Genomic DNA, 12,663 nt, shown 5'->3' with positions numbered 1-12,663 from the left:
ATAGAAAGATTGTCTGCATTGGACCTCTGCAACAGCATCACATAACCTAGGTGAGGAAAATTGACACACACACACACTTTGACCTTCACAGGTGAAACACTGGAATGATCACACACATAATGTAGATGTTCCATCTTTAATAGACAGAGAAACCCATCAACATGATCTCTATCTCATGGTCTTATTCCATACCCTCCACTGTCTCTATCTTTACTTCAGTCCTTATATAGCCTGTCAAGTGTCATCTAAATGGGACATCAAAGCCTTCAGCCCCCATACCCTCTTCCCCATCTCCCCATTATCTCTCCTCCTCGACATGGCAAATGTGTGGTCTCCAGGACATGTCTTATACTGGTTCGGATGCAGACTGTTAGTCTCTGTTTGCTTACCTTCACCATGCTGCCCTGTGATTGGTCAGTTGAGCCGATCCCTGTTTTTGTCTATGGATGCCAGGGAGAGGAGGAGGAGGGAAGGGACAGGGTAGTAAGTGATGAAGGAGGAATCAGGGGTGACAACAACAAGGAGGAAAAGAGAGTAAGAGGGAAGAGAGGAGATGGACAAGGAAGAAGGAAAAGAGATGGAGTAAAGAAGGAGTGGATAAGGATGTTACTGGTCCCTGAGAGTCAAATTAAAGGTGTCCTGCAGCTCCTCATCCAGGCTCCAGTGGGAGGTGGATTAGTGGAGTGCCAAGGTTGTTATGGTGACCGCTAATGACAGGCAGCCAGGCAGGGGCTTTTTTCACTGAAGTAAAAGTTAATAAAGCTTCAAGTTTTCCTTCATATTCGAGATTACAAAAGTGGGAGTTCTTGAATCCTTGTCAGAAGAAAAACTTAAAACAGAAACTTTTAAAGAAATGTGGGGAAACAGTAAATCACTAAACCCCAGAAGGAATTCTGATTAAATTGTATTGGTTCTGGAGTCATTAGGTTAAACGTTCAGACTACATAGGCAAGTTACCGCTGTCAATTATTGTTGGTAAAATAAAGGTAACATTTATTAATAGGTCTAGATCATATTAGCACTTTTATAAATCTTCTCTCTTTGCAGTGGAAGGCTCTGGTGTTTTCTTCAATGCCCGCACTATCCTTTTTAAAACCCCGGAAGGAGGAAGAGGAAGATGGTCAAGGTAATTGGGACTCAAACCAGCTTTCCATCCAACCTTTTTGTGCGAGTAAAGTACATGTCACGACAGGCCTGATGGAAACAGCTAATTTGTCTGTAAACTTACCAAATGTTGACAAAACAAAATACGCTAGACAAGGTCGGATCTTTTTGTCTTTAAAATTAATTATCAAACCAAACTATGTTGTGTGGTCCTCGCACTACGACTCGGGAAAGCATGCAGTTTATTAGGCTAGAGATGAAATATGATCATGAACTTCACAGGGTGGCGAAAGTACAAAGTAATGAGCTTGATACTCCTTTCCAATAAATATCGAGGGTCTTATTTATGGTGAAATGATGATCGATGCTTGGCTGCCGTTTGACAAGTAAAAAATACTTGCTCTTTTGACCAAAATAATCTCATCATGTAGTCTATATCCGCACTGTATCTGTGAGCTGTTGGCTGGAGCCCACGTGTCAATTTGAGAATGGGCACATTCGCTGTATAAAGTTAACATTTTTTGTGACAAAACAATCAGTAGAGTTGAATGCGATAGAAACCCATTTAACTTGTATTTTGTATTCGGTGCATGGGAATTTTATCGCAAAATTATGTTTATGTGCACAACTTTTATCACGCACAACTTTTATCCGCAAGAAATCAATTTGATGGAAAGACATCTCAGCTGTGAAAATGCGCATATTGCTTTTGTGCAGATTTTTTAATATTGAATGAAAATCTGTCGCCAATTGGATGGAAACCTAGCTAATGAGTCAGTTTTCTTTTCTACCTGCAAAGTGAGGAAAATACAAGCCACAGTTTGTGAGAGTGAGATAGAGAAGGTGTGTGTGTGACCAATGAGCAAGCAAGCAAGCCGACAGTCTCTAGAGGTGATAAGGAAGTGAAGATCGCGTCTCCAGGGAACCAGGCATCTACAGTATATTAGACCATTCCCATTAAACCTGGAACCTTCTAGTTGCCACAGGGCTAGTGTTGTTGTTTACTCCTTTTTGTTTGGAAGGACCTCCCATGAAATATTGCATGACAGTTACACGTTTAGTCATCATGTTTAGTTGATGAGTTGAAATGTTTTCTTTTTTTGTCCCTTAAAGGATCACTTTATTATTTCTTTATTATTTTTTATTTTTTATTTAACCTTTATTTAACCAGGTAGGCTAGTTGAGAACAAGTTCTCATTTGCAACTGCAACCTGGCCAAGATAAAGCATAGCAATTCGACACATACAACAACACAGAGTTACATATGGAATAAACAAAACATACAGTCAATAATACAGTAGAACAAAAGAAAACAAAAAGTCTATATACAGTGAGTGCAAATGAGGTAAGATAAGGGAGTTAAGGCAATAAATAAGCCATGGTGGCGAAGTAATTACAATATAGCAATTCAACACTGGAATGGTAGATGTGCAAAAGATGAATGTGCAAGTAGAGATACTGGGGTGCAAAGGAGCAAGATAAATAAATAAATACATTATGGGGATGAGGTAGGTAGATAGATGGGCTGTTTACAGATGGGCTATGTGCAGGTGCAGTGATCTGTGAGCTGCTCTGACAGCTAGTGAGGGAGATAAGAGTCTCCAGCTTCAGAGAGTTTTGTAGTTCGTTCCAGTCATTGGCAGCAGAGAACTGGAAGGAAAGACGACCAAAGGAGGAATTGGCTTTGGGGGTGACCAGTGAGATATACTTGCTGGAGCGCGTGCTACGAGTGGGTGCTGCTATGGTGACCAGTGAGCTGAGATAAGGCAGGGCTTTACCTAGCAGAGACTTGTAGATAACCTGTAGCCAGTGGGTTTGGTGACGAGTATGAAGCGAGGGCCAACCAACGAGAGCGTACAGGTCGCAATAGTGGGTAGTGTATGGGGCTTTGTACAAAACGGATGGCACTGTGATAGACTGCATCCAGTTTGTTGAGTAGAGTGTTGGAGGCTATTTTATAGATGACATCACCGAAGTCGAGGATCGGTAGGATGGTTAGTTTTACGAGGGTATGTTTGGCAGCATGAGTGAAGGATGCTTTGTTGCGATATAGGAAGCCGATTCTAGATTTAATTTTGGATTGGAGATGCTAATGTGAGTCTGGAAGGAGAGTTTACAGTCTAACCAGACACCTAGGTATTTGTAGTTGTCCACGTATTCTAAGTCAGAGCCGTCCAGAGTAGTGATGCTGGACGGGCGAGCAGGTGCGGGCAGTGATCGGTTGAATAGCATGCATTTAGTTTTACTTGCGTTTAAGAGCAGTTGGAGGCCACGGAAGGAGAGTTGTATGGCATTGAAGCTCGTCTGGAGGTTAGTTAACACAGTGTCCAAGGAGGGGCCAGAAGTATACAGAATGGTGTCGTCTGCGTAGAGGTGTATCAGAGAATCACCAGCAGCAAGAGCAACATCATTGATGTATATAGAGAAGAGAGTCGGCCCGAGGATTGAACCCTGTGTCACCCCCATAGAGACTGCCAGAGGTCCGGACAACAGGCCCTCCGATTTGACCCACTGAACTCTATCAGAGAAGTAGTTGGTAAACCAGGTTAGGCAGTCAATTGAGAAAACCAAATGATATTAAAGACTATATATTTTTTGTTTTGTTGTTTTCTTTATTAGTATTTGGCCTCGGTTGATATGGTCCTTAAAAGTGTGCATGTCAGCAGTTACATTTTCAAGATGGAGCACAAGTGTGATGATGTGTTTTGCATCACACTTTTTATATTTTTACTGAAAGTGCTACTTCTATTTGAGGTGAAAATGATGAATCATTCACCTTATTGATAACAACAGCTCATGGTCCTCCTGGAATCAGAAGCTTTTTTCACTCAATGGAGGAGGAACGTAGTCAGAGAAATGCTGATTGTCTTACTCGAGCTGTGTATGCAACTGGTTCACCTCTGATGCTCACAGGCAATGTGTATTGGAAGAGATTTATGAATGTTCTTCTCCCAGCATACACCCCTCCAACCTGACATGCTTTATCTACTAATTTGCTGGATGCCGAGTTCAACAGAGTTCAAATGAAGGTCAAGCAAATCATAGAGAAAGCAGACTGTGTTGCAATCATCTCTGATGGGTGGTCGAATGTTTGTGGGAAAGGAATAATTAACTACATCATCTCCACCCCTCAACCAGTATTCTACAAGAGCACAGACACAAGGGACAACAGACACACCGGTCTCTACATTGCAGATGAGCTGAAGGCAGTCGTCAATGACCTTGGACCACAGAAGGTATTTGCACTGGTGACAGACAATGCTGCGAACTTGAAGGCTGCTTTGTCTAAAGTGGAGGAGTCCTACCCTCACATCACATCCATTGGCTGTGCTGCTCATGCATTTAATCTGCTCATTAAGGACATCATGGCACTGAAAACAATGGATACACGACAAGCGAGCCAAGGCAATGGTTAGGTATGTGAAGGGTCATCAAGTTATAGCAGCAATCTACCTCACCAAGCAAAGTGAGAAGAATAAGAGCACCACATTGAAGCTGCCCAGCAACACCCATCGGGGTGGTGTTGTCATCGTGTTTGACAGTCTCCTGGAGGGGAAGGAATCTCTCCAATAAATGCCCATATCACAGTCTGCCAATATGGACAGCCCCATCAAGAGGATCCTCCTGGATGATGTATTTTGGGAGAGAGTGGTAAGCAGCCTGAAACTCCTGAAACCTATAGCAGTAGCCATTGCACGGATTGATGGAGTCAATGCCATCCTGTCTGATGTTCAGACTCTGCTTGCAGATGTAAGAGAAGAAATCCGTACTGCCCTGCCCACTTCACTATTGGTGCAAGCAGAGAAAACTGCAGTTCTGAATACATCAAAAAGCGTTAGTACTTTTACCTGAAGCCCATACACGCCGCAGCGTACATGTTGGACCCCAATTATGCTGGCAAGAGCATCCTGTCTGGTGCAGAGATCAACAAGGCCTATGGTGTCATCACTAACGTGTCTCGCCACCTTAGCCTGGATGAGGGCAAGGTTCTTAGCAGTCTGGCGAAGTACACTTCCAAGCAAGGGCTTTGGGATGGAGATTCAATATGGCAGTTGTGCCAACATATCTCATCAGCCACCTGGTGGAAGAGATTTTCCCCTGTTGCCTCCATCATCCTCCAAATCCCACCAACATCAGCCGCCTCAGAGCACAACTTGGGAACACACACATCAAAGCATGCAACAGGCTGACCAACACAAGGGTTGAAAATTGGTGGCCGTCCGGGCAAATCTGAGGCTTTTTGAGCCTGACAACGAGCCATCCTCAACAAGATTGGAAAGTGACACTGAAGATGAGGCCTCAGAGTCTGATGTTCAAGAGGTGAACATTGAGGAGGTCCAGGGCGAAGACATGGAAGCCTGAGAGGAAGAAAACCAAAGCTTTAGTTTCTAGACTATCATTTTACAGATGTATGTTGAAAACGTTTTTGGGAGATACGATGGATCATTGGGATCATTCAATATTTCCTTTCTTTTGTTGTTCAGAGAAATCATCCCATGTGAAGAGTCAACTCATTTATTTAAAGTTCAATTCGTAACTACATTATTTTTATTTCTATTGGAAGGATTTAATAATTTGCAATTATGTCTACTTATGATAAAGTAAAAGGTTTATGTTTCTGTCTCCATATGATTTGGTAAATATATCCAATGCAAAAAACATCTACATTTGAATGGTATTATTACTTTGCATATATTTCCGTTAATTCCCATATATTCCAATATATTTCCGTTAATTCCCACGAAAAGTTTCCACCTCTGAATATTCCCCAAAATGTGCAAGCCTACTCATGATGCAACACTGAGAGAAGTCCTTAGATGAGCACAAGTTAATATAATTTCTTCACATATTCAGTGCATTCGGAAAGTATTCAGACACCTTCCCTTTTTCCACAATTTGTTACGTTATATCCTTATGCTAAAATGTATTAAATAAATGTTTTCCTCATCAATCTACACACACAATACTCCATAATGACAAAGCGAAAACAGTTTTTTAGAAGAGAAAAAAAAGAAGAAAAAAAACAGATACTTTATTTACATGAGTATTCAGACCCTTCGCTATTAGATTAGAAATTGAGCTCAGGTACATCCTGTTTCCATTGATCATCCTTGAGATATTTCTAGGGTCCACTTGTGGTAAATTCAGTTGATTGGACATGATTTGGAAAGGCACACCTGTCTACATAAGATACCACAGTTGACAGTGCATGTCAGAGCAAAAACCAAGCCAGGAGGTCGAAAGAATGTCCCGTAGAGCTCCGAGAGGATTGTGTTGAGGCACAGAGCTAGGGAATGGTACCAAAACATTTATGCAGCATTGAAGGTCCCCAAGAACACAGTGACCTCCATCATTCTTAAATGGAAGAAGTTTGGAACCATCAAAACTCTCCTAGAGATGGCCACCCGGCCAAACAGAGTGATCTGGGGAGAAGAACGTTAATCAGGAAGGTGGTCTGAATTCTTTCCGAATGCACTGTATGCCTTCAGAATGAGGATGCACAAAAAACTTATTTAGCAAGTTTTACATCCTTGTTCGTGAGCATTTCTCCTTTGCCAAGATAATCCATCCACCTAACAGCATGATCATTACATAGGTGCACCTTGTGCTGGCCACTCTAAAATGTACAGTTTTGTCACACAACACAATGCCTCAGATGCCTCAAGTTGAAGGAGCATGCAATTGGCATGCTGACTGCAGGAATGTCCACCAGAGATGTTGCCAGAATTTAATGTTAATTTCTCTACGTCATTTTAGAGAATTTGGCAGTATTTCCAACCGGCCTCACAACCACAGACCACGTGTAACTACGCCAACCATTGAGCATGTTTGGAATGCTCTGGATATCCAGGAACTTTGCACAGCCATTGAAGGAGAGTGGGCCACAATCAACATTCCACAGGCCACAATCAACAGGCTGTTCAATTCTATGTGAAGGAGATGAGTCGCGCTAGGCAAATGGGGATCACACCAGATACTGAGTGGTTTTCTGATCCACGCTCCTACTTTTTTCTAAAGGTATCTGTGACCAACAGATTCATTTCTGCATTTCAAGTCATGTGAAATCCATAGATTAGGGCCTAATTAATTTATGTCAATTGACTGATGTCTTTTTATTAACTGTAACTCAGTGAAATCTTTGAAATTGTTTCATGTTGCATTTATATTTTGGTTCAGTATATATTTGTTTCAGTGTTATGTGTAACTCAGGCCTTTTCATTAGGTGAGCAATGTTTTTTTTTTTTTATTATACATTATTTGTTTCTAACTTTTTTGGACTTCAAAAACTGTGGAAATTATATTTTTTGCATTGGTAGTTGTAGAAATGTTGGTCAAATGCATAATATCTGATTAATATACTACATAATAATTATGAAATAGATACATGCAGATCCTAATCTTAGTGATCCAAGAGGAATTATGGTGGAAAATGTTTCTTTTTTGTCAAATGCCAGTTTCATGAGAATCACCCAGATGTTAAACTGCTCATCCTCAGTTGCAGCAGTCTGGTGGATGAGGGCTGAAGCTACACTGCTCATCCTCATTAGTAGCAGCCTGGTGGATAAGTGCCGAAGCTACACTGCTCAACCTCATTAGTAGCAGCCTGGTGGATAAGTGCTGAAGCTACACTGCCCATCCTCAGTAGCAGCAGTCTGGTGGGTGATGGCTGAAGCTACACTGCTCATCCTCAGTAGCAGCAGTCTAGCAGGTGAGGGTTGAGTCTACGTTGCTCATCCTCAGTAGCGGTAGTCATCTGAAGAGCAGCAGGACTCTGACTGACAGACGCCTGTGTTCTCATCTCCCCTCCTACTTGTTGATCTCTGCCTATTATCACACAGCCCACCCCAGCCCTGCCCCCGCTGGAAACAGAGGTGGAGGAGGGAGAGGGGAAGGGAAGAGAAGAGAAGAGAGAGCGAGAGAGATGTAGAAAAAACGAGAGAGAGAAAAAGAAACGGGCATGTGTGCTCTCTAGAATGTACTTAATCAAGAGTCGGGTGGGCATATAAAGCCATGTGTGTATCGGTCTCCGTGACTATAGTGCGAGCAGCAGCATCACCTCTACTCCTGCGAGACAGACCGACACTATGGAGCTAGAGGTTAACAAGGGGGTTGGTCGGGCCAGACCTGCCCGGAGTAGGGTCAATGTCTGGGGGCCCTCCTGGGGTCTGTCTGGCCGTCTGGGGGTCCGGGTGCTGATGCACAGAGACCACCTCACCTGTCACTTCCTGCAGGGTTCTCTGCCTCGCTTCTGGCTGCAGCGTTACTGGGGCAAGCAGCGCTTTTGCCATCTCTCATCCTTCTCTCGTCTTTTCCCAGCCCTGAGGGAGCGGGACAAGTCCTCGCTGGCTCCTGAGGGCCCCTCCGGCTCGCCGCAAGTCCCAGACATGACCCTCAGCCCACGGAGACCCAGTGCTCAGCCTGCTGCCTCCAGCAGCTCTTCCTCCAGCAACAGTCACACTGCTGCATCCAGCCTCAACCTCAACCACAACCACAACAGCAGCTCTGGGTTAGTACTAACAACAGCTAGCCACCTGACCAATCAGTCAGCAGGCTACATAAGCTAGCCGCTGGTCAATAGCAGTGTATTGACCGCCACTATGTAGGCTATACCATTGTCATAATAGACTGTAGTTATAGACTATACCACTGCCCTATATCGTCTGTATAGACTCTATACCACTGCTCTATATCATTTAATTTGTGAATTTAATGTTAGTTTTTAAGCAAATTAATTTGACCTTTCTGGTGGTTGTGGTGCATGTAAATCTAGGCTATTTATACATTATTTCCTTCCAGCTAAAAAGCTGGTTTTGGCTTTAACTTTTTCTACATGTCTGTGATGTGTTATTAATAGGTGACATGCTGCAGCTAACTGTCAAGTGAATTTTGCAGTTCTTTGATTTGAGTTGAGACAGAGCTTAAAACAGCCAGTGCTATCATAGTGCTGTCGTAGACAGGGCATCTTGCAGGCAGGCAGGCAGGTTGCGGGAGGTGTGTAGCTGTGTCTTTGCCATCTGTGGTAGTATAGTCTCTCTCAGCATATATGACAGTCTAGCTGTAGTGTAGCTGTGTCTTTGTCTCCTGTGGTTGAGTAGTGTCTGTGTAGTATCTCAGCATGTACAGTATGTATGTCATTTTAGTGTAGTGTAGCTGTATCTTTCTCCTATGCCAGGGGGGGGGGGTGTTGGTGTTAGTGTGTCTTGTTGTAGTTGTAACATCTCAGTCCAGCATGTCATTCAGGACGTCTGTATTGTAGCTGTGTCTGTAGTGTTAGTGTATAGTAGTCTTGTAGTCTCTCAGTATGTATGCCACTCTGGACCTGTGGCGCTCCTCTTTCAGATCCCTCCCAGGGGACATGGACGAGATGGACAGCCTCCGCTTCGGGATCAAGCGCTTCAACGAGTATGCGGTGTCCCTGACCCCTTCCACCACTGACTCCATCATCGTAGAGGGTGAGTGGGTTAGAGAGGGAGCTGCTCTTTAGAGCTTAGATACATGAGAGCGAGTACCGTACAGCCGCAGTGGACAATCACTACTGAGTGTGCAGGCTTTTGCTCCAACCCTGTTGTAACTAACACGATTCAGCTAATCAAAGTTCTATTGAGCAGCCAATTAGTAGAATCAGGTGTGCTAGATTAGGGTTGGAGAGAAAGCCTTCAGGAGGGTAGCTCTCCAGGAGGAAGGTTGTGCAACCCTATTTGTTATCCTAGGTTATGAGACGGGTTATGTGGCTGGCATATAGAGAGCGTGGGCTGTTGGGAGAGAGATGGGACCTCACCCAGTTTCATTAAGCTGGAGTGTGGCGAAGAGACTGCATGATTATCCCAGGTTGTCTAGCAGTGAAGTAGCTAGTGCTGCTACAGTAGCAAGACAGAAACAGTCATCCACCCCGACTACGGGAGATCAGTATGTGTTAGTGGTCATAGCGTAGGATTATTATTTTAGCATTTAGTTGCACATATTGCTAAATCATGTGATGTGACTTTAACGAACATCACCTATTGAATGCATTAGAAATACATTGGAGTTGTGCTACACAAGCATACAGTCACACTGCTGCAGCCAGCCTCAACCTGTTCCATGCCCCTCCCCTCCCCCAGACGCATACTACTCTGCGGTTCAAGCTGATCTGGAGTCAGATGCCCAGGACTTGGATGTGGAGTCATGGAGCCTGGCTGTGGACCAACAGTACCTGAAGAAACACACCAAGGAGATGGTCAAGAGACAAGACGTCATCTACGGTCAGTTTGTCATACACTATCTTTGTTGTCTTTTGATGTCTTATACATCTTGTTATATTTGTCGTGTTTTATGTAGGCTTTCAATGTGATTTTCTAGTTATATCTGTGGTTAAGTTGAGGATTAGAAGGTGAATTATGAGAAGCTCAACTCTTTTTGAATGTCAATTGTTCCATCTATCTCTGTCTGGCTCTACAATCAATAAAGGAGTCCGGTGGAGGAAAGCAAATTACTGTAAAAGGCTAATTAGATGTTGAACCCCCTCTTTCAGGTTCTGTCAGTCATTCTGTCTATTTATCCCAACAGAGTTGATGCAGACAGAGATGCATCACGTACGGACCCTGAAGATCATGTTGCGTGTGTACGTGAGGGAGCTGAAAGAGCACCTGCAGATGGATGAGCGGTGTCTGGACTGTCTGTTCCCGCGCCTGGAGAGCCTACTGGAGCTACACACACACTTCCTGTCCCACCTCAAAGAGCGGCGCCGAGACGCCACGCAGCCCGGCAGCGACAAGAACTACAACATACAGAGACTCGCTGACATCCTCACCGCACAGGTAGAGAGACACCACACACACAGTGTTACACACACTTTCTCTAATTCAGTCTATCTTACGTACACAATGACTTGTATTTTTCCCGTATTTGCAGGTAAAGAAAAATAAATGTAGATGCTGTATCCCAATTACCTTGACTGGAAATTCTAATCAAAAGGAAGAGAAAGACTAGATTATTCAAACAACAACTTTATTACAAGATTTGCTCATCTGGAGCAATTAACAATCCACCCAATGTTGCAGCGTTAAAAGCCCAACGAACAAGAGTTGGGTCTCATCTTTTATAACGTTTGTCTACGTGGCAGTTTAGCAGGTGTTTGAGAGCGTGATGGGAACATTACGCGCAGTTTTGTTACTCCTTTCTAGCTGATATCTAGGTGCTGCTGCTCAAGCTAGCCTCTGTTCTCTTAATATCTCCACACAGCTGTGCCCGTGAAAGACATGAAAAGAACAGGATGGACCAAGAACTGATCACTCTCAGATGGCCCTTTGTCTTTGTCCGCATGACCAAGTTACTCAGAAACAAGAGTGATTCATTTGACATGGGAGGATTGGACATAGTTTTAGAATTTAAGACAGACATTGCAGCGCCAGTTTCTACTAGAAATTCAATTGACTCACCATTGACGAAGAGACGAACCATTGGCTCCTTACGGGGGCTTGAAATAATCTTTAAATGCTGTCCAGGGGTGTCAACTGTAGAGGTCGACCGATTAATTGGCATGGCCGATTTAATTAGGGCCGATTTCAAGTTTTCATAACAATCGGTAAATCMGCATTTTTGGACACCGATTACATTGCACTCCACGAGGAGACTGTGTGGCAGGCTGACCACCTGTTACGCGAGTGCAGCAAGGAGCCAAGGTAAGTGGCTAGCTAGCATTAAACTTATAAAAACAATCTTAATATAATCACTAGTTAAACTAGTAATATCATCAACCAAGTGTAGTTATCTAGCTTGTCCTGCGTTGCATATAATCAATGCGGTGCCTGTTAATTTATCATCGAATCACAGCCTACTTCGCCAAACGGGTGATGATTTAACAAGCGCATTCGRGGAAAAAAAAGCAATGTGTACCTAACCATGAACATCAATGCCTTTCTTAAAATCAATACACAAGTATATTTTTTAGAACCTGCATATTTAGTTAATATTGCCTGCTAACATGCGTTCTGCGTTCTGTGCAAGCAGAGTCAGGATATATGCAGCAGTTTGGGCCGCCTGGCTCGTTGTAAACTGTATGAAGACCAATTCTTCCTAACAAGGGCCGTAATTAATTTGACAGAATTTTACATAATTATGACATAACATTGAAGGTTGTGCAATGTAACAGCAATACTTAAACTTAGGGATGCCACCCATTAGATAAAATACAGAACGGTTCCGTCTGTCACTGGAAGAATAAATGTTTTGTTTTCGAAATGATAGTTTCCGGATTTGACCATATTAATGACCTAATGCTCGTATTTCTGTGTGTTTTGTACTATAATTAAGTCTATGATTTGATAGAGCAGTCTGACTGAGCGGTGGTAGGCAGCAGCAGGCTCATAAGCATTCATTCAAACAGCACTTTCCTGCGTTTGCCAGCAGCTCTTTGCAATGCTTGAAGCTCAGCGCTGTTTATGACTTCAAGCCTATGAACTCCCGAGATTAGGCTGGCAATACTATAGTGCCTATGAGAACATCCAATAGTCAAAAGGTATATGAAATACAAATGGTATAGAGAGAAATAGTCCTATAATTCCTATAATAACTACAACC

General features: G+C 43.2%; 1 protein-coding gene across 1 annotated transcript in view; it reads left to right on the top strand.

Annotated features, from left to right (window-relative positions):
- The first annotated feature begins 603 nt into the window (after window positions 1–603).
- The window catches only part of LOC111971243 (rho guanine nucleotide exchange factor 18-like), a 49,556-nt gene continuing 37,496 nt past the window's right edge, over window positions 604–12,663 (top strand). The window contains exons 1-6 of the mRNA XM_070446002.1: window positions 604–663; window positions 7,944–8,080; window positions 8,144–8,611; window positions 9,445–9,557; window positions 10,206–10,346; window positions 10,651–10,901. Of these exons, the coding sequence (XP_070302103.1) occupies window positions 604–663; window positions 7,944–8,080; window positions 8,144–8,611; window positions 9,445–9,557; window positions 10,206–10,346; window positions 10,651–10,901 (1,170 nt within the window). The remainder of the gene's footprint in view (window positions 664–7,943; window positions 8,081–8,143; window positions 8,612–9,444; window positions 9,558–10,205; window positions 10,347–10,650; window positions 10,902–12,663) is intronic.

This window comes from Salvelinus sp. IW2-2015, linkage group LG13, assembly GCF_002910315.2.
Source record: "Salvelinus sp. IW2-2015 linkage group LG13, ASM291031v2, whole genome shotgun sequence".
Lineage (NCBI taxonomy): Eukaryota > Metazoa > Chordata > Actinopteri > Salmoniformes > Salmonidae > Salvelinus > Salvelinus sp. IW2-2015.
This window is presented reverse-complemented; position numbering and strand designations above follow the sequence as displayed.